This window comes from Schistocerca gregaria, chromosome 1 (assembly GCF_023897955.1).
Source record: "Schistocerca gregaria isolate iqSchGreg1 chromosome 1, iqSchGreg1.2, whole genome shotgun sequence".
Taxonomy (NCBI): domain Eukaryota; kingdom Metazoa; phylum Arthropoda; class Insecta; order Orthoptera; family Acrididae; genus Schistocerca; species Schistocerca gregaria.
Window position 1 is genome coordinate 740,133,580 of NC_064920.1, and position 22,430 is coordinate 740,156,009.

Consider the following 22,430-nt stretch of genomic DNA (forward strand, 5'->3'; position numbering starts at 1 on the left):
TCTTTTACATTCAATCCTATATTCCCTAACTATGGACCAAGTCAATTACAGTACATTATACAAGAATAATTCCAGCAGTTATTTAAATTCACAAGTACATTTTAAACAACATTGTTCAAAAGTTCACATAACTGAAATTTGTATAAATAATCAAAGAATTTCCATGACAGTTGCAGCATTCTACATAAGCAACACTACAAATTGACATAGGCATATTGATACAGATACAACATAGGTTGAAAATAGGTGTTACATGCTCTATGTGGTTTTTTCACATAGACAGCCCTAAGGATCTAAGAATAAAGCAGATTTTTCTCCCTCACTGGAAAGATAAATTTCTTTCAGTTATCTTTTGATCCAGTCTGATATCTGTTTGCCAGATTTCAATGCTGTACAAGTACATTTGGGGCTTCAAATTGAGATCCTAAAATTCTCAGTCCAAATGCACCATTAATTTCTTATAAATCTATGAAAATGCGGGTGGTCAGTATGTGGGGGGTAGCGGCAGGCGGGTTGGGAGAGGGGTGGGGGTGGGAGGTTGAGGGAGGAATGGTTTAACCATCATGTCTGAGAATGAGAAGAGCAAACTTACTCATCTGGTGACCCCGAAGTATTTGACAGCACAGGTGCAGATATGGTATGTACATGGCTTTCAATGTTGAAAGAACCTTGTGAGAAAAATTTCAGATCTAGTTCTGCTAAATGAATATAACATTAATCTCCCCTTGAGAAACAATACAATTAAAATGCAGTCACTAGTACATAATCATTTCTTTTCACAACAGCTTACCAATTTACTGAAATATGCCTGATACAAATCAGGATATTTAGAGGCTCACCCATGACAGTTTGAAATCCTGCCAAATTTTGTTTTATATTGTGTTCTCTGTCTTGTATGTTATGTGAAGAAATCTCATTCATTTAACGTGCATGTTATGTTTTAAACATTTATTTACAAACTGTCATTATTGTCATGATTTTGTATCATAATAATGAGTTAGTTATTATTTCCAATTAACAAAATATACATGTTTGAAACAGTTTAAAAAAATGTAAAATAACAGTTCAAAACACAGAACAAATTCAGACAAAGAAAATAACTATCTTAGTAATGAATGTTTAGATATTTTAATTAGGTATGTTGAAAACTCTGACAGCACATTGCGTACAGCTTATTTTCCAAAACTGATATTTCAGAAACCAGCTTTTTACACAAGGATGTATGTAACTTGAAAGCCTCTTTAATTTATGTTGTAACAAAAGTTTTCATTTTTCAAAATTAATTAATGGTAGTGAGATATTTTACAAATTTTCAAATTATTTCAAAATTTGATTGTACAATTTTCAAGAATGTTAAGTACATACCAACTTTTGTATTGGAAACATTTGTTATGTATCATTATTTCAATGCTATTTGCTTCAAACATAGTATGTCATTTACCTTTTGATATGTGTTATCCCTCAAAAGTTACATTTGGTAGAAACAGACAAAATATGTATTTAATTGTTTTGTCTCCTTTACACACCCACCAAGTTTCAGCAAGATTGACACTTGGAACTATTGCCTTGTTAGTTATAGAGTTAGAGCAAGTTGACAGTTGTAGAACTCTTCTATGTTCACATAAAAGAATATGCATCAATTTGTTTAATTATTAATAGTATTTTCATGTGCATTGGTATTGGATAACAATTAACAGCTATTTTTAATTGGTGAGTATTGGCTTTCAAGATATAGTCATTCATTCATAACTGAGGCCAGCCTCACATTTAACATTTAGAGGATACAGTTAGTATTAATGTTGAATTCATTACTGTGCCTAGTAGCTGGAAGAAAGCAGAGATATCATCAATCTGCAAGAAGAGTATCAGGAGTGATTAACAGAATGACCATTGATATTACTGACATACAACTGTTGTCAAATCTGAGAACATATTCTGTCATGAAACATGGTGAAGTATCTCAAACAGAATGACATCCGTGCCAGCCATCACAGAGTCCATGTATGTTGATCATGTAAAACCCATCTTGTACTTTTCACACATGACATCCTGGAGACCACGGATCAAGGCAATAAATTGGATACTGTATTTCTTGTCTTCCAAAATTCATGATCAGGAGGAGTAGCTGTTGAGAGCCCAGTGAAATGTGTGGTTCTTAAAGAGGCACAGCTGTCTTTTCACTAGTTGCAGGGGCAACAGTCTGGATGACTGATTTGCTCCTGTAACATCAACAAAGTGGCCTTGCTGTGTTGGTACTGTGAACAACTGAAAGCAAGGGCAAACTACAGCAGTTGTTATTCTCAATGGCATCCAGCTCTGCTGTACAGGTAAAAGATGATGGCATTCTATTGAGTAAAATATTCCAGAGTTAAAATTGCCCTCAGGAGGATGTTGTCAACAGGAAAAACAAAACTTGCAATCTACATGTCAGAGTGTGGAATGCTAGATCCCTTAATTGGAGAGGTAGGTTAGCAAATTTGATAACAGAAATGGAAAGGTTGTAGTTAGATATAGTGGGGATTAGTGAAGTAGAGTGGCAGGATGAACAGTACTTCGGGCTCATGAGTTCAGTGTTAAGAATAAAAACAAAAAAGGGTAATGCAGGAGTAGATCTAATAATGAATATGAAAAACGGAATCCATGTAAGCTTCTATGAGCAGTATAATGAGTGCTTTATTGTAGCCAAGACAGACACAAAGCCAACAGCCACTACAATATGTGCAACTTTATATGCCAACTAGCTCCACGGATATTGAAGAGATTGAAAAAATCTATGGTAAAATAAAAGAAATGATTCATATAGTTAAAGGGGAGAAAAATTTAATTGTAATGGGGGACTGGAATTCAGCAGTAGGACAAGGAAGAGAAGAAAAAATAGTAGGCAAATTTGGATTAAGGAATGAAAGAGGAAGCCGCCTGGTACAATTTTGCACAGTGCATAATTTAATCATCAATAATACTTGGTTTAGGAGTCATGAAAACATATTGTGTATGTGGAAGAGATCTGGAGACACCAGAAGGTTTCATATTAATTATATAATGATAAGACACTTCCAAGGAAAGGTTTTCACTCTGTCCACAAATTATTGGTAATGAACTGTGGATTAAAACTGAAAAAATTGCAAAAAGGTAGGAAAATAAGTTGATGGGACCTGGACAAGTTGAAAGAACTAGGGGTTGTTGAGAGTTTTGGAAGGAGTGTTAGACAACATCTGTCTGAAACAGGAGAAAGTAATACAGTAGAAGAAGAATGGCTAACTTCGAGAGATGAAAAAGTATAGGACCAAAGAGGTAAAAAAAAAAAAAAAAAAAAAAAAAAAAAAAAAAAAAAAAAAAAAAAAGGAATACTAGAAATCTTCGGATATCACAGGAGATATTGAATTTAAATGTTGAACAGATAAAGTATGAAAATGCAGCAAATAAAACAGGCAAGAGGTAATACAAATGTCTAAAAAATGATAGTGACAGGAAGTGGAAAATGGCTAAGCAGTGATGGCTTGAGACAAATGTAATGATAAAAAAGTAGCTGTGATTAGGAAAAAAGATATATTGTCTACATGAAAATTAAAGAGGCTTTTGGAAAAAAGAGAAGCAAATTATGAATATCAAGAGCTCATATAGAAAAACAGTACTAAGCAATGAAGGGACTGCTGAAAGGTGGAAGGAATATGTAGAGGATGTATACAAGGGAAACAACCTTGAAGACTTGAAGACAGTTTTATAAAAAGGGAAGAGGACATAGATGATGATGATGATGATGATGATGATGGGAAGTGAGATATGATCTGCAAGAAGAATTTGATAGGGCACTGAAAGACCTAAGTCAAAACAAGGCACCTAGATTATATGGCATTCCCTCAGAAATTCTGATATTCTATGGAAAGGCACCCATAATAAAACTATTCCACCTGGTGTGCAAGATGTATGAGACAGGTGAAATATCATCAGACTTCAAGAAGAGTGTAATCATGCCTATTCCAAAGAAAGCAGGTACTGACAAATTAAATATTACTGAACTGTCACTTTAATAAGTCATGGTTAAAAATTAATAACATGAATTATGTACAGAAGAACAGAAAAACTGATAGAAGCTGACCTTTGGGAATATTAGTTTGGATTCTGGAGAAACATAGAAATGCATGAGTCAATAAAGACTGAAACATAGATCTAGGTTAACAGCTTTTGTAGCTTTGGAGAAAGCCTTTGACAGTGTCGACTGCACTATGATTTCCGAAATTCTGAAGGTATGAGGAGGAAAGTAGAGGGAGTGAAAGCACTGCCTGGAATCCAGTGCTTGAGCTTGTGAAACCTCAATGCAGAACACTCCGGGATTCTACAAGAAATAGAAGTGGAGACCGAGAGAACAGCCGTGACACAAGGTGTCGGACATTAGAGACCAGATCTGACACACCCCAGATCATGAACTCGACTTCAGAAGAAGGCCAGCCCAGGCGCAGACAGCAGAGGGAACACCAGCGACCAGAGAGGGACAATGTAGCCGCATTTGGCGGGCGTGGACCTCAGACAGAACACACGATGCAGCACAGACTGATTAGGAAGTGCCCAGCATGAAACAGAAGTGGAAATCATAGTAAAAGTCATGAGATATAGTACCCAACATCTCAGATTGGGTCTGACACACCTCAGATGACAACCACAACCATTGAGGACGGCCAAAATGGGCACCGACGCAGTTGGAACATCCGCAACTGGAGGGGTCTGTTGAAGCCGAGTCTGGCGGGTGCAGACCACAAATGGAACACTCGACTCGGCGCGGACCGATTAGGGAATGCCCAGCTCCTCCCAGGCATAAATACTGGACTTGATTGACCCCAAGGACCAGTCTCAGGTAGCACGTGAAGAAGACAGCGAGGCACGCTGTTGAAATATCGTGCAAGAACAACGCAAACATCTGGCTGGATTCCCGAATATCCAAGATGTCATCAGATCACTGGGAAAGCATGAAGAATTACAGGATTTACATAACTTGTACAGAAAGCAGATGGTAGTTATATGAGTTAAGGGGAATTGCAGAGAAGCTGTGTTTGAGAAGGGACTGAGACAGGCTTGTAGCCTATCACCGATGTTATTCAATTTGTACTTTGAACAAGCAGTAAAGGAAACCAAAGAAAAAATTGGAAAATTGATTCAAAAACAAGGTGAAGAAATTACAACTTTGAAGTTTGCCAAGGTCATTGGAATTCTGTCAGATACAGCAAAGGACTTGGAAGAATAGCTGAATGGAATGAACAGCCACTTGAAAGGAGGATAAAAGATGAATATTAACAAAAGCAGAACATCAGTGGTGGAATATAGTCAAATTAAATCAGACAATGCTGATGGAATAATATTAGGAAATGAGACTCTAAAAGTAGTAGATGAGTTTCCTATTTGGACTGTAAAATAACTGGTGATGGGAGAAGTAGGGAGGATATAAAATGTAGACTGGCAATGGCAAAAAAAGTTTTCTGAAGAATAAAAATTTGTTAGAATCAGATGATGAAAAATCCAGGATGGAATAATGACAATATTATGAAAAGGATAGTTGCTTACTTTTGACAGTCTTTTTGTTGTGCCTATCTACATTTCATTATCTCTGCTATTTGGCGAGCAAGTATTGTTAACATCAAATATAGATTTAAGTATTAAGAAGTCTTTTCTAAATGTATTTGTCTGAAGTATAATCTTGTATGGCAGGAAAATGTGGATGATAAACTGTTCAGACAAGAAGAGAATAGAAGCTTTTGAAATGTGGTGCTACAGAAGAATGCTTAACATTAGATGGGTAGATCATGTAACCAATGTGGAAGTATTGAATAGAATTGAGGAAAAAATAATTTGTGGCATAATGACTAGAAGCCAGCATGTGTGGCCGAGCGGTTCTAGGCGCGTCAGTCTGGAACCACACCACCACTATGGTCGCAGGTTCGAATCCTGCCTCGGGCATGGATGTGTGTGATGTACTTAGGTTAGTTAGGTTTAAGTAGTTCTAAGTTCTAGGGGACTGATGACCACAGATGTTAAGTCCCATAGTGCTCAGAGCCATTTGAACCATTTGACTAGCAGAAGGGACTGATTGATAGGACACATTCTGACACATAAAGGGATCATCAATTTAGTATAGAAGGGAAGTGTGTGTGGAGGGGTGGGAGGTGGGCTAAAATTGCAGAAAAGGGCCAAGAGATGAATACAGTAAGCATATCCAAAAGGACATAAGTTGCAATAGTTATATGGAGATGAAGAGGCTTGCACTTCTAGCATAATGATGCATGTAATGCCTTACTTTTCTTCTCTCCCTTATTGTACAGGATTCTGTGATAGATATTTGAAATTATAATTGATTGTGAAGAGTGTCTCTTATCTGAAAAATTCATTATTGCAGCGTTGTTTTGTTTGCCATCATTCATTTATTTATTCATTCATTGATTAATACATTGGGTTCTGTAAATCTCTTCATGAAGGAGAGCTTTTGGGGTTGTGGAACTACTGAAACTATACATTAGCAAGTAGAAAGAGCCTTCGGAGGCTATTTCTGTGGAGCTCACCAAGGACAAATAATGAGTAGCATTAATTGAGTCACACAGATAATGAAAAGAGAATCAAGGGCCAGATGTTTCAAGTAACTGTAGAGGTAGTGAATAATAATGCTTTTTTGTATTGTTTTTTAATATCTTGCCATATCAGTATCCTATCTGATGCCTATGGGCAACCTGTTATAATATTTGCACTGGAAGAAACTTCTTTCTGAACCCTACACAGAACTGTATAGTATGTTTGAAAATTTTATTTTTTATGTTTTGGTTGTGAATTGCAGGCTTTGTCCCAAATTCACTCTTGGTATTAACCATATATACCAGCAGGGGAGTACTTGTTTTGGAATGTAAGTGTAAAAATTGATAGGTCCTTGAAAATGTTCCTGTAAGTCATTCAGTTTCAATATTTCACAATTCCATAATTTGGCATTTGAGGAATAAATACTTTTTTTGACAGCAGCTGTACTCTCCAGATAACTGTGCTGTAGGACAGTCAAAGTGTGCTAGCAGTCCCATTTGCAGGTCATAACAATGAGAGATATTTCTAAGTGCAAAGCAGGCAGAGCCAAACTTCTTTGTTAACTTATCCACATTCTGGAGCCAATTCAGTTTTTTATCTACCTGGATGTCAAGGAACTCTACACACAGTGTGTCAGCCCAGTGTAGTCATTGATCATCTGGTACTTGTAAGTCATTTTCATGTGTTTGGAATTTTGCTGAGTGATAGTTGTAAGCTTGTTCCATTGTTCTGGCTGTGCCTGCACATGATCAGTATACTTGCGTACTAAGCAAGGATCATGTTTTGTGAAGAGTCATTCAGCGTCCTTCATAAATCATTTATGCAGGTGAAGAATGGGAGTTGGCCAAACACCGAACCTTGCCTGACATCATATTTATTGTTTCCAACTCCATGGTTAGTCATATCATAGTAGTATTGTTTGTTAATGTGACCTCACATTTTCTACTATTAAGGTATGGTCCTACCTATACAATGAAAACACATTTAATGCCATGTCATTGTAATTAGTCTAGAAGTATGTTATATTCACAGAAGATATCAGCAGTTAATTCTTTCTTCTTTAGTTGTACCAGGATTGAGTTCATGAGATCATATATTGCCTATTTAGCAGAGTCTGTGTAAACCCTTGTCATCAGTCTTGTAAAGGCCTTGTCACTATTGCTGTGCTGGCCACGTTGCCACTGCTACAGTAGGCCAAGTCTTTGAGTTCATGAAATTTCTCATGCCACTATTAACCAACTATGCCCCAGGGTCAGGTAACAGGCAAGGAGAATGAAGGTTCTACAACAATTCACTAGATTAGTAACAGAGTCACACAAATGAGTTAAAAAGGTATACTTATCTTTGTTTCTTGATGAGTAAGAGATCTGCAACACTAATTGTAATATAACACAAAAAGGCCCTCAATGGCTAAGTACAAATAATCATAGGTAAACCTCACAGTACATAGCAATTGCAGTTTACAACTGTCTGTTCACTTTTAAGAGTTCACTAAATGACGTACCCTGTCTAAGTCAGCCCTGGACGATGATTTGTAACCAAGTGAGTGAGCTTCTGAGTTGGCTTCTGTTTGTTGTTGTCTGGTCATTGGTGGATTGTAATCAGCTGGCAATTGCACCACTCATGCTGTTGGTGGAACTTGTGCAAGTGACGAGTCTCTCTTGACACTGTCACCAGCTCGCATCTTTACACCTGTGGTACTTTTGCCCTGGCTGTGTCTTGTTTGGATGACACAACAAGAGTAGCCTTTACAGAAGATAAACTGAACAGTTGTGAAAAGGTTATTTGCAGAGAAATGGTTCAATATTCAGTTGTCAATTACCTTCTTAAAAATTTTTAAAAACACATGAATGACGGGAAGGATCTATAGCTAAAGGTCAGTTGCTTACCTCCACTTTTATAAATGAATATTATTATAGCATTTCAGACTACTACAGTTCATACTGTTGTACACACTCATATGATTCTCCAGATTTACCAGCCATAAAACTCTTTGTTCCATTACAATTCAGAACCAGTGAACATAACAGAGCACCAAATTCCTTCTCATTTTAGCCCAATATCTAACAGTGTGAGGAAGAGGTTTGTGTGTGAGGGGACAAGGGGTGGGAGGGGGGGGGGGAGGGGAATACTAACACTTTACAATAGGTACTTATTACCTACACCATATTTAACTGAAAGAATATAGTTTATATCAAGTTTGTATATATATAATTTTACTATCAGAAAGGTAATGTCCATATACATGTGAATAATTTCTGTATTTACGTTTTAGTAGTTTTTGACATTGGCTAGCAACACCAGAAAAATACAACAAGCTTAAGGTAAAATGCTAGTGGCAGCATTTAGAGCCATCTGGCAGTTACAGTTCTAAAATGAAGAGTGGCAAATGTCAAGTACACATGTTACTAGTCAGTGTCTATAACATAGCTTCTTGTAAGTAATTTAATTATGCATCCTGAGGCATCAAGGGATCACCAATTTAGCACTGGAGGGAAGCATGGAGGGTAAAAATTGTAGAGGAAGACCAAGAGATGAATACACTAAGCAGATGCAGAAGGATGTAGGTTTCAGTAGCTACTCAGAGATGAAGAAGCTTGCACAGGATAGATTAGCATGGAGAGCTGCATCCAACCAGTCTCTGGACTGAAGACCACAATAACAACAATGACAACAAAAATTTAATTTTACCATTATGCATTTGTTTTTTTCATTTCTCTTTTTTATAACTTTGATTATATCAGTTATGCATATGTTGACTGTTAAACAGTACATATGAGTTCTGTGCACATAAAATCTCTAATTTGTTTGAGAACAGTATCAGGAAATGGATAGCTAGGTACTTGTTCTAAAGATGACCCGGTGACCCAATGAGCTGCAGACAGGCACAATGAAAAGACTGTTACACATTATAGTTTTCAACAAAATTATTCGTCACCAAAGAAAACACCCACACATTAACACAAGCATGCACACCTCACACACGCATGACCACTACCGCTTGTAGCTTTGACCAGAATGTGTCTTTCAGGTGAATAGCAGTCTGGATTGGGGTGGTGGATGGGGGAGGAAGAGCAGGGCACAGGTGGGGAGAGAGAAGAGCACTGTCTGGTGGGACACACGTGGATTAGAGACTGCTGGGCACAACATTGAGAGGTGGTGGGAGATGGGGTGTGGTGGGAAAAACAGGGAGCAGAGAAGGAGAGGAGCATTAAAAAAGAGGAGGAGGGAAGGGAAAGGACATGCAAGTACATTGGCATAAGGGGCCACACAAAGAGAGGTGAGCAAATGTGGAAACGCAGGAGGTGATAGTACAAGGAGGTGTAAACTGTTTGTTGGATCGTGTAGGGATAATAGCTTACCATAGGTTGAGGCCGAGATAATTTCAGGAGCAGAGAATACATTGTAAGGATAAATCCTCTTCACAGTTACGGAAAGCTGGTTATGGAGGGGGAGGATTCAGATGCCCCGTGTTGTGAAGCAGCCATTGAAATCTAGCACGTTGTGTTCAGCTGTATGTTGTGCCACAGGTGGTCTACCGGCAGTTTGTTCTTAACTACAGTTTGACAGAGGCAATTCATCATGTTGGCAGCCTTAACAATGCAAAAGCCTGTGTAATAGTTGCAGCAAAGCTGGTATACAACGTGGCTGCTTTCGCAGGTGGCCCAACCTTTGACGGGGTAAGGTAAGCCTGTGACAGAGATGGAATGGGAAGTGGTGGGTGGGTGAATTGGACAGTTCTTGTACCTTGGTCTTCCACAGGGAAATGATCTCTGTGGTAGGAGTTTGGGCTAGGAATGGCGTAGGGATGGACTAGGATGTTGTGGAGGTTAGGTGGACGATGGAACACCACTTTAGGAGGGGGCATCATGATAGGTAATCAAAACCCTGATGAAGGATGTGGTTCAGTTGCTCCAGTCTGGGGAGGTATTGGGTGATGGAGGGGACACTCTTTTGTAGCTAACTCTTGGGGATGGTGAGAGGATTTGGGATGTGAGGGGAAATGCCATGAGAAATCTGTTTGTGGACTAGGTCCGGGCTTAGTACCAGCCTGTATAGGCCTTTATAAGATTTTCAGCATTCTATGTAAGAGAGTCTTGTCACTGCAGATACACTGTCTCCAGTTGGCACAGCTGTATGGGAGACATGTTTTTGGTGTGGAAGGGACAGCAGTTGTCAAGATGCAGGTCACAGGTACTGTTGGAGGCTGGTGGTTTTGACAAGAAGCAAATGGGAGACAAGGTGTTGAAGTTGTGAAGTAATGAGAATAGAGGGACTGGTCTGTGGGTCCAGATCATGAAGATACATCAATGAACATAAACCAGACCAGGGGTTTGGGGTTCTGGGATGCAAGTAAAGCTTCTTCGAGATGGCTGTAAACAGATTTGAATAGGAGGGTGCTATGTTGGTGCCCATGGCTGTGCTGTGGATGTGTTTGTAATGTGTTTATATACCTTCCCTTCAAAGAAGTGGTAGTTATGTGTTATGATAAATTTAGGTGAATGAGAAATTAGATAATGGCTTTGGAGTCTGAAGGATGTTCTGAAAGGTAGTGTTCAGTTACAGCAAGACCATGGGCATAAGGGATGTTGCTGCCTATGGAAGTGGCATCAATAGTGAACAGCAGGGAAACAGGAGGTAAAGGGGTGGTGATGGCAGACAGTTAGTGAAGGAACTCATTGGTATCCTTGATGCAGGAGGCTAGATTATGTGTAGTTAGTTGGAGGTGTTTGTTAGTAAGAGCTGAAATCCTTTGAGCGGGGGCACTATATACAATGGGGCCTCCAGAATTGTTGGGTGTGTGAATTTTAAAGTGTGTGTGTGTGTGTGTGTGTGTGTGTGTGTGTGTGTGTGTGTGTGTGTGTCATAGGAGTGAGGAGGGAAATGGATACAGGGGACAGGTTCTTGGAAGAGTCTAAAACTTTAAGCAAGGATTGAAGGTTATGTTGGATTTCTAGGATGGGTTCACTCTGGCAGAGTTTATCAGTGAATCAGTCAAATGACTGGCAGAGGCTCTCTACTGGGTGGTCACTATGATTGATCACAACATTGGTGGAGTCTTTGTGTACAAGGTGGATGATGACATCGGGATCTGTTTTGAGACTGTGTATGGCTGTCATTCCCTGTACTGACGTTTGAGGTAAGGAATTCCTTGTGTAGGTGACTGGGGAGGGGGGATTGGAATCATGGCTGGATGGTGACATGTTGGAATTCGGTTGGTTTTGGTTGGAGGTATTGCTGGCAAAGAAGAGTTTCCATTGCAGGAATTGAGAGAAGGAGAGAAGGTCTTTGACAAGTCCAACATGGTTAAATTTGACTAAAAGTGGGGCCTTAGGTTAGGACTGAAACTTCTGGGGGACTGAGGAATTTGGTGGAAAAGTTAACAACAGTGTTCCAGGATTGTTTAGGCTCTAGATTTGGAGCATTGCTAGAGAGTTTTGGTGGATCTAGCAAGTTGAAAGGTCCACTAAGCAGGGTCTGAGTGCTATGTAGGGGTTGATGAGGTGGAGCACCTATACTCTGAATCCATTTCCCTCCTCACCCCTATGACACCCTGCATATCCACCATCCACATGCTCCCTAAAATTCACAAACCCAACAATGTTGTATGTACCATTGTAGCTTATTATTGTGCCCCCACTGAAAGAATTTCAGCCCTCATTGACCAGCACCTTCAACCAGTTGCACATAGTCTAGCTCTCCACATCAAAAATACCAACCAGCTCCTTCACCAACTTTGCGCCATCCTCATCCCCTTACCTCCTGGTTCCCTACTGGTCATAACTGTTGATGCCACTTCCTTATACACCAACACCCCTCATGCCCATGGTCCACCTCTGTCCACATTAAACCCAACAACCACCAACAGTACATAGATTTTGACAGCCACAATCCGTTCCACACCAAATATCCCTCCCATATATCCTTGCCACTCAGGGACAGCATAAATGCAGTGACAAGCATTTCCTTTCCCAGTGTTCTCAAAGGCTCATCAAGATATTCACAGTCAGGCACTGCTCCCAGAGCTAATCCACAAACTGACTTCCTGTGCCATTTCCCCACACATCCCTAATCCTCCCACCACCCCAAAGAGCTAGCTAAAAAAGGGTGCCCCTTTTGTCACCCAGTACCATTCCAGACTGGAGCAACTGAACCACATCCTTCATCAGAGCTTTGACTACCTGTCATGATGCCCTGAGGGACATCCTACCCAAGATCCTTCCCACCCCTCCTAAAGTGGTGTTCCATATCCCACTCAACCTCCACAACATCCCAATTTATCCCTATGCCACTTACAATACCAACCCCTTGTCACAGGGATTATTTCCCTGTGGAAGACCAAGGTGCAATATCTCCAATTCACCCACCCAGCACTTCCTATTCCAGTCTTATCACAGGCTTATCTTACCCCATCAAAGGCCAGGCCACCTGTGAAAGTAATCATGTTGTATAGCAGCTGTGCTGCAGCCATAGCACAGGTTTTTATACTGGTGTGACTATCAACCAGGCGCCCACCAGGATTAGCAGCCACCTTGTGGCACAATGTGCATCCAAACATAAAACGCTAGATTTTAATTGTTGCTTCACAATTCACACCAACTGGATCATTCCCTCAATCACTAGCTATTCCGAACTGCGCAGATGGGCATTATCCTAACAACATATTATCTGCTCCCTCCTCCCAACAGTTTCTGCACACCTTGTCCTTCACATTTCCTCAACCTCTTTATGTGCCATCCTCTGCCAATGTATCTACCTGTCCTTTCCCCTCTCCTTTTCCAGTCACATTTTTTCTCCTATACCCAACCTCCTAATGCTGCACCTGGCAGTCTCTAGTCCCTGCATGTCTTCTCCCTATCCACCTGTACCACCTTCCCCACATCACTCCAGATTGTAATTCATGTGACAGTCGCGTCTTGGTTTGAGCTGCTGGTAGCAGCAATCATGTGTTCATGAGGTATGCTTGCTTGTGTGAGTGTTTTATTTGCTGAAGGAGGCTTTGGCCAAAAGCCATAATGTGTAGCAGTTTTTTTGTTGTGCTGGTCTTCAAGTCAATGGGTCATGTTTACTGTGTGTAGAAATCTATTTTTTTCCTAATATATCTGATCTTTCAACCTCAACTTTCCATTGTTAATTTATTTGTGAAACATTAAATCCTTTCTTCTACTAATCTACATATACTCTCTGCAAGCCATTGTATGGTGAATCAAAGAGGGTGCTTTACACTGGTATTAATAACCTCTCCTATTCCATTCTCTAGCGGAGTGAGGAGGAATTACAGATTACTGTCTGCATGCCTTCATGTATCCAGTAATCTCTCCTATATTATTCTCATAATCCATAGATGAGATATATAGTGGAATGAGATATATAGTGGAGGCAGCAGAATTGTTGTGTAGCGTTCCTTGATCACGAGTTCTCTAAATCTACCCTGTGGGACTTCACAAGAACAAAGTTACCTTTCTTCTGAAGATTCCCATTTATGATCCATGATTAAGTTTGCTAGACAATTTTATGGGATCAATGGACCTGTTATGAGAGCAGCAGTGCATAGCAGTGCATTTCTCAATGTGTACACTATTTTCTGTCATGCCTCCATGATAACAACTCCACTGAGTGGTACTACAGGATTAGTTGCACCAGTATCTTGTCTCATCACAAATACCATGTACTTCCCCACAATCTTCCCAACTGTAAAAGTTTTATATTTTCCTCCCCTACAACAGATACTACATGTTTATTGTGTTTTGCATTGCTTTGTAATCTTGCCCCAAAATATCTAAATGGACGTTCACCACTAATCTTTTAATTAGATACCTACTATAGGGTCATTTCTACTTCTTAAGAGTATTACCTTACACTTCTTCACATTTAAAGAATGCTGCCAAAAAGTACACCAAGTAGAAATGCTTTCTTAAGTAATTCTGCATTTATCATACAGTGATAATTCTTTCTTGTGGGCAATTCCAAACAATCAAGTATTGCTGCTGACCCTATCTCATGGACTGCCCTACTGCTTTCTTTTACTTGGGGCACAGCAGCTGTAATTGTCATTTTTGTTGAACTTTCTGTCCATAGTATAAAGTACTACTTTTTGTTAGTCTAAAATACTTTGGGATAATTATGTATTTGTGGAGCTACTCTGTATAATAATATCTTGGCTGTCAGTCACCAGTATGCTACAGCATTCAGTACATTTCGGGTATTCAGTTAAAACTGAGTCTGTCTGTCTGTTTCTACTATATGATTGTGTGAAAATTGAGCTTAGTTTTACATAAAAGTTTCTTTATGATCTCATGCAGATTCTTTGTTTTTGCTAGTAGCATCGTAATGAGTAAACTTAGAGTAGGATTCTGTAACAAATAGACACGTATGCATAGTTTACACTATTTGTGGACAGGAGTGACATCTGCTTTTTCCAATCATTTGGAACTGTTTGCTGTGGAAGATATCCTCAACAATGTAGAGCTAGTGAGTGGGTTAATTCCACAGTGAATTCAGTGTAAAATTGATAGGAATGCTGAGCAATGTGGTATGTTCTATGCCTTGCAAAAAACAATGGGATTCTCATGTATGCAAGCAGTTTTAAATGCAGCACTTAATATTTTAGCTCTCTATCTGGTGTCTTCAATTTCGACTTCAGATTAATGTACGAGGATCCAGTTGGAAGCCTGAATCGGTCCGTTGATTTCATGCAGAAGTTCTCATGATTTTCTGATGCAGGATTTGACTGTGTAATTTGTTGCTTGTTTCACACATAACCCTTCTTATGGATATGTAATAAGCATTACATTTTCTCTACCAGTGTCCATGCACATTTTCATTCTTTTCTTGTGAGCCTGTCCATGTCTCTTTTCTTCTACTATTCAGTGACTGGTCTACTATACTCTTAAATTATTTATATGCTGCCAGACCTTTCTTTGCCATGTTGGTGTCCTTAAAGTTTTTATAGGAGATAGTAACAATAATTATTTTCATGGCATTCTCTGAATATATTATCAAACCAAGTTGTGTCTTACAGACAATTTATCTGCTTATTTTGTATGTTGTTACGTAGAGGATGATTCATGACATGATTGAGCATTAACTGTAACTCTTTTGTGTTTTAAACAGTCATGATGTAGAGACCTCATCCATAATTATTTATCCACAACTAGAATACCATAACCATAACTGTTTCTAATTTTCATCATGGCTTTCTGACAGAATTCTGTGCCTTCAATTTTGAATGGATGAAAACATTTTGAAATATCTTTTATAGGAGATAGTAACAATCACACAAAACCTAAGAGCTCATAGGTGGGGGTTGGGGTTGGGTTGTTTGGGGGAAGAGACCAAACAATGAGGTCATAGGTCTCATTGGATTAGGGAAGAATGGGGAAGAAAGTAGGCCGTGCCCTTTCAAAGGAACCAACCTGGCATTTGCCCGGATCAATTTAGGGAAATCACAGAAAACCTAAATCAGGATGGCCGGATGCGGGATTGAACCGTTGTCCTCCCGAATGCGAGTCTAGTGTGCTAACCACTCTTAAAGGTGGAAGATAGGGTAATAATTGAGATTGAGATTACTCATGCACATAAATCAAGAGTTAATAAGTGAGTAAAACTACGTGTGTTGTATATGGTAGAGGTGAAGGGCAGGGGAAAGTAGACAGGACAGGAAATAAAAGATTTAGAAATCTAAGTAGGAGTGAAGAAAGTGATAATTATGGAGCAGAAATGTGAGGGCCAAAGAAATTAACTTAAATTAATGCCAGGTGGGTAGTGAGAACCAAATACATATTGTAGTGCCAGTTGCCCGCCTGCGGAGTTCTTAGAACCTGGTGTCTGGAGGAAGAATCTGGATGGCACAGATGTTGAAACAGGCACTGAGATCACAGTTGCCATATTGTAAAGCATGCTCTTGAAAAGGATATTGTGTGTTTCCAATATAGACCCTCTGTCTTTGTCCATTTATCCTAACTGGTAACTTGCTGGTAGTCATACCTATGTAAAAACTGAACAGTGTTTACACAACAGTTGTTATACATCATGTGTCTTTTCACAGGTGGTTCTCCTTTTGATAGTACATCTTTTGACAGTTACAGGGCTGGTATAGCAGGTAATAGGAGTGTGCACAGGCAAGTCTTATAGCAGTATCAGCCATAGGGGTAGGAGCCATAGGGTAGGGAAATGAGTGTAGAAGGAGCATAGGGCCTGACCAGGATATTATGGACATTGGTGAAGGTTACAAAAAGCTGTTCTAAGTGTGGGGGGCAAAATATGGGACAAATGGACCTCATTCCACAGCATGATTTTAGGAAGTCATTGCCTTGTCGAAGTGACTGATAAATACCTAATAATGTATGATGAGGTGTATTTCTAAACTGTTTTTTGGAGGGATGAGAAGTACCAAGATTGGATGTGATGGTCTGTGAAATCTGCTTCTGAAGGAGGCTGATGAGGTAACTACATCCAATGAAGGCTGAAGTGAGAATGGTTGTGTACTGTTGTAAAGTGTCTATACCTGAACAAGTATGTTTGCCGCAAATACCAAGGCTATAAGGGAGGGAATGTTTGACATGGAAAGGATGACAACTGTGAAAATGTAAGTACTGTCATTTTTAGTAGGTTTTATGTGAACACTCACCCTCATCAACATCAAAGAAAGTGGAATAGGATTTGGAATAGAATCAAGTGACATTTAATTTGAAGAATGTATTTAGAGTACAAGAATTGTAACAGATCAGTCCCACTGCAAGACCCTATAGCAACAATGTCTTCAATGTATCTAAACCAAACCAGGGGCTGAAGGTTCATGGATCCCAGGAAATTTCCCTCCAAGCAACCCATGAAAAGGTTGGTATAGGAAGGAGCCATCCTGGATGCTATGAGCATGCCCCTCATCTGTTTGTATGTCTGTCCCTCGAAGATAAAGTAGTTTTTTGTTAAGTAAAATTTGATTAAGGTGAGCAGGAAGGATGTTTGTAATCAGGTGGACATTGGTCAAGGTAATGTTCAGCCTCACACAGATCATGTACATGGGGGGATATTGGTGTAGAGGGAGGTGGTATCAATGATGACAACCAAGGTCTGTGAATGAGGGTAACGAACCCAGATTTCATATGATCTAAGAAATGGTTGATGTCTTTAACATAGGTGGAAAGTCTTTGTACAGTAGATTGCAGCTGTTGATCAACTAAGGCAGATATATGTTTGGTGAATGTGTGGTTTGAGTGGGGTAAGAAGTTCTGTGAACTGAGGTGTTACTCCTTGTGAGGGGCCTTAGATTTTAAGGAAGGACTGTAGGTCAGTTTGTATCACAGGAATGGGATCTCGATGGCAGATGCTGTGGACAACTGGCATAGACCTTCACTTACATTCTCCTGTCAGTTAAGCACTGCAGTGGTAAGTCCCTTATGTGTTGGGGGGGAGGGGGGGGGGGGCGTAATGATGGAGTCATCAGTTTTTAGGAAACAAAGAGTGTGGAGTTCTGCAGAAAACAGATTAGGGTCAGATTGTATGGACCTGAGAAAGGCTTGTGAAGCAGTGCTAAATGTTAGGAATTCTTGGAAGATTTGTATGGGGCGATCTCGAGATAGTGGTGGTTTCCTCTTATTAATTTTTGTAAGATGTTTTGTCAGTAATCTCTGTCTTGCTTATTACCCTATCTTCCACATTTAACCTCTAGGATTTCAAATCTCATCTGTTGCCAACAACCACTCTTTCCTTCTCATCCCATCTATTAAATCTCCCTGACCAGTTTCTGGGTGACTTTTTCAGTCCCTCCCTTTTTCCTAAACCTCACCATCCTTGATGCTGAATGGTCAACAAACCAACATCATCATCTCACCAGTACGTTTCCTTCATCCCTCTTCCTTCCTCTTCAACCCTTCTGCCAGAATAAGGAGTCGCTGACTTCAAAGGCTTGCACATTTACTTAACTCTTAAATGTGTATTCTCCTGCCACCACTTGGTGAGCTGATTTTTTAATCCATCCAGCAACATTATATTTTCAAAAACTGATTCTTTTGTTGATTTATTATCTCATTCATTTTTCACTATCTATCCCATCACTTCACTTACTTCTCAACAGTTTTCTCTTCACCAGCATTCCATTAACATTTCAGATATACTGATTTCATCTACTGAATTCCATTTCATAATTCAGTTTCAGTATTCTTGTATTACTTTTTTTGGCAGGAGTTCTTAATGTCTGCATCCTCTTTTAGCGTCTTCATTTTCCTGCTCCCTAGAGAAAAGAAAAGAACAGCTGTTACCAGAACCCTAAGATATGAACATTTTAGTGATGATTTCTATTCTCTCCTAACAAACAAAGCTGCTTGTGTTTTTTAAATAGCTTGAAATTTCATTTTTAAATATATTTAAAGAGGTAATAATTCAATGGATAATTATGTATGCACAGCCAAATGCTGCTGGTTTTCAGAGAGTTACTAATATCTTATTACCATTTAGTTATTGCTTGAAATGAATTTATGTCTATGTGATGTAATTTCAAATATTAATATTAGACACTGGTATCCAGAAAGTAACAGCTTTTGAGAAATTAAAAAATGAACAATATTGAAAAAACAAATTTTATTACATTCATTTTAAAGAGGTGCTCTTAAGTTGTTTTTCTACTTAATTTCCATTCAAATTGTGACACTTATCATACTGTGGCACAAGTTTTTCAATACTGTCTCTGTAGAACTCTGCCACCTGCAATTGCAACCACTGGTTTATACTGGCATGCAGTTTGGCATCAGCATCAGAGCACTGTGTAGCAAGCCTTGTCTCCATTTCTGGGAAGAAATGGTAGTAACTTGGCGCTAAATCTGGGCTGTATGGTGGATGTTAAAACATCTTCCATCCAAAACCCCATAGGAGCTCTTGGGTACAATTTGTCATGTGTGGACCTGCATTGTTGTGAAAAAGCAAAACTTTTGTACTGAGTTTCCGCAATACTTGATTTGTATGTCCTGCCTTAACGTTTTCAGTGTTACCTCTCTGAGTTAACTGTTGTGCCACATTCAAGGAAATCAACAAGAATCACTACCTTGGAACGATCTATCTCACTGAAAGTGTTTGCAAAAACTCCCTTGGTTTCTTTGGAGAATTTGTGCATCCCCATTCCATCAACTGCCTTCTTGTTACACAACTGACATGCTTCACCTAAGTCTTGCCCCAGTTGAGATATGATCAATACGTCTGTTACAATCTTTCTCATAACCTTCAAGAAAGCTCAGGACTGCTGCCAGTCTATTTTTTGTGGCCTTTTATTAGGATTTTGGGAACCCACCTAGCACAAAATTTGTGGTACCCTACTTTCTTCACCACAGTTTCATGCACCAACCTGTGAAATTTGGAGAAAATATTGCAAAAGTTTTGTAACTGTGAAACAATGGTTTCCATGTTTTTTTTTTTTTTTTTCATCATCAGTTCCTCAATCACAGGGCCAGGCCTACCACTGTGGTGCTCATCATGAACATTTTAATACAGCTACCACCTCTGGATGCATACTGAGTGTAGGAATGTTGTGGCACCAAGATGGCAGCTGTATCCCCACCCACCACCTCCATAGACAAACATCTGTTATTTTCTGGATAGCCATGATATAATTCCCACTTTATCATAAGAAAATTGAGAAACACTTGTTAATGTCATATTTGTGAATTATACACTTCTGAATCACAAAATTAATTGTTTTTCAGACAATCCAGCAATGTTTGCATGGAAACCAATGCGGCGACAGGACTTCAGATGCCCCTTATGTGAAAAAAAGTTTGTTAATAAATCAAATCTCAACATTCATGTGCGTGATAAACATGGTGAAGGGTCAGGTCCACAAGTCTGTTTCATCTGCTTTAAACAAGTGAAAAACCAAAGCTGTTTACGTGTTCACATGTATTACAAACACCGTTCTAATTTATCACCAAGTTCATTGCCACATAATGAAAGCAAAATATAAAATTTTACTAAGTTATCAAGCTTTCAAAATGTTTATGCAATACTCATAACAAAACTGTTCCTAAAGATATTTTAGAATTTGTAGTTGTACATTTCATAGGGCAGCTCTGCTGCAGAATTTACAAAACTGTATAATAAAATTTATGTTAAAGTGTATAATTATGTAGAAAATAATTGATAATTTCATAAACTGAAAAATGTTTCATATCTAGTGCCCATTTTAGGGAGTCTTTTGTATACATACATGCAGGCCAGTATTTTAATGTCTGATATGCTGAATATTATAAACACACTGATGTTAGCATAAGTACTTCATTTTTAAAATTTATATTAATATTTTTGTGTAAAGATAGAAACAGTATTTTCTGAGACACTTTTTGTGTTGTATGTTTCAGACAGTGTGAAGAAGTTTAATATGTTTAAATGAACAAATAACTGAAAAAGATATCCAAACACACCTTTTTTTTAAATATGAAAATTACTCCAAGACTTAGAAAAAGCATGGGTATGACACTGAAACTTTAGGAGATTGTGATGTGTTGAGCAGCAACACCCAAAATGTGATGCTGAATCTCAAGAGCTTTGTACACTTTGTGCAAGAGTTAAGGGAAAGAGGAAAATCACTGAATTTCAGGCTCTGTATAATTTCTTGCATGTTTTTGTTTGCCAAACTGTGTGCCTTGAGTGTGGCCCTTTGTTGAGTGTGTTCACTGTACTACTAAATTTGATTGTGATGATTTGCAGGGTTTATCATCACATGGGCAGCAACTGTATAATGTTCCTGTATGTGTTCAGAAAAATAAATTGTATTTGAGTCTCTTACCATAAAAGTCTAATGGGTGATGTATAATAGTTACAGCTGTTTAAAATATAGTAATAAATGAGGTCAGAGAGTGAAACATCTGAGTACTGATGCTGTACATTCACATAATTTCCAAATATTGTTGCAGTTGAATGACAAAATCCTGTATCAAAAAATTTTATACTGTCTAACTGGTGAATCTTGCACCATAGTTGCTTGACCTTTCACTTTTTCTGAATTTTGTTTGTAGAGTCTCTATAATTACAGTTCTCAACAAACTGTGTTTCCAAATATCATTTTCTATTATGACTTGCATTGAGTTCACTTCTGTTAGTTTACTTGTTTGATTTCTAACTAGTGCAATATTAAATTTGTTTTTAATCCATAAATGACCTTATATGTTACTGAAATGATTTGCAGTATTTAGTGCTGTTTTAGTACATGCAGAGTTGCCTTATTCTTTGGCATAAAGTCTGATATGAAGACTGAATCTTTGAGTGATGAATATTTCTCTGCCGCATGATAGCTTTGATTCATAGAATTTTGTCAAGACATTTGGCTTTTCACAAAATTTGTGTGTTATTCATCACACATGAGCTTTTTGTTGGTTTAGGTGATAAAGCCACCATTCTTCAAACTAGATCATATATGTTTATGTAATATGGAAACAAAAAGGTTTGTTTTCATTAACGACTCATAATTGTAACAAATATAACAGTGGACTCACATAACAGAGATGGCTGAAACAAATGAGTATTTATTACTGGGTGCAAAAAGTCCATATTATGGGTAAAAAGAGGTAAAATATAGTCTCCTTTTGTGATGCACAACCTTTTCATCTGCAGTTTACACATCATGCTGTCTAATATAACTGTATTTAACTGTCTCTATTCTGATTTTTTACAATAATGCTTGACCTTTCACTTTACTGAATTTTGTGTGTAGAGTCTCTATAACTACAGTTCTCAACCAACTGTGTTTCCAAATATCATTTTCTATTATGACTTGCATTGAGTTCACTTCTGTTAGTTTACTTGTTTGATTTCTAACTAGTGCAATATTAAATTTGTTTTTAAACCATAAATGACCTCATATGTTATTGAAACGATTTGCAGTATTTACTGCT

The 22,430-nt window shown here is 38.6% G+C and overlaps 1 protein-coding gene across 5 annotated transcripts in view; it reads left to right on the forward strand.

The window, feature by feature from the left end:
• Positions 1 to 22,229, forward strand: part of LOC126267316 (longitudinals lacking protein, isoforms H/M/V-like) — a 416,839-nt gene extending 394,610 nt beyond the window's left edge. The window contains exon 8 of one of the 5 annotated variants that reach the window (XR_007548998.1): positions 20,247 to 20,331. Coding sequence is in view for 3 of the 5 variants with exons in the window: in XM_049972522.1 (XP_049828479.1) it covers positions 20,247 to 20,503 (257 nt within the window). In the remaining 2 variants the exon portion in view is untranslated. Of the gene's footprint in view, positions 1 to 20,246 lie in introns of all 5 variants that reach the window. The other 4 variants (XM_049972522.1, XM_049972483.1, XM_049972589.1 and 1 more) reach the window with 4 other exon arrangements.
• Positions 22,230 to 22,430: the final 201 nt, after the last annotated feature.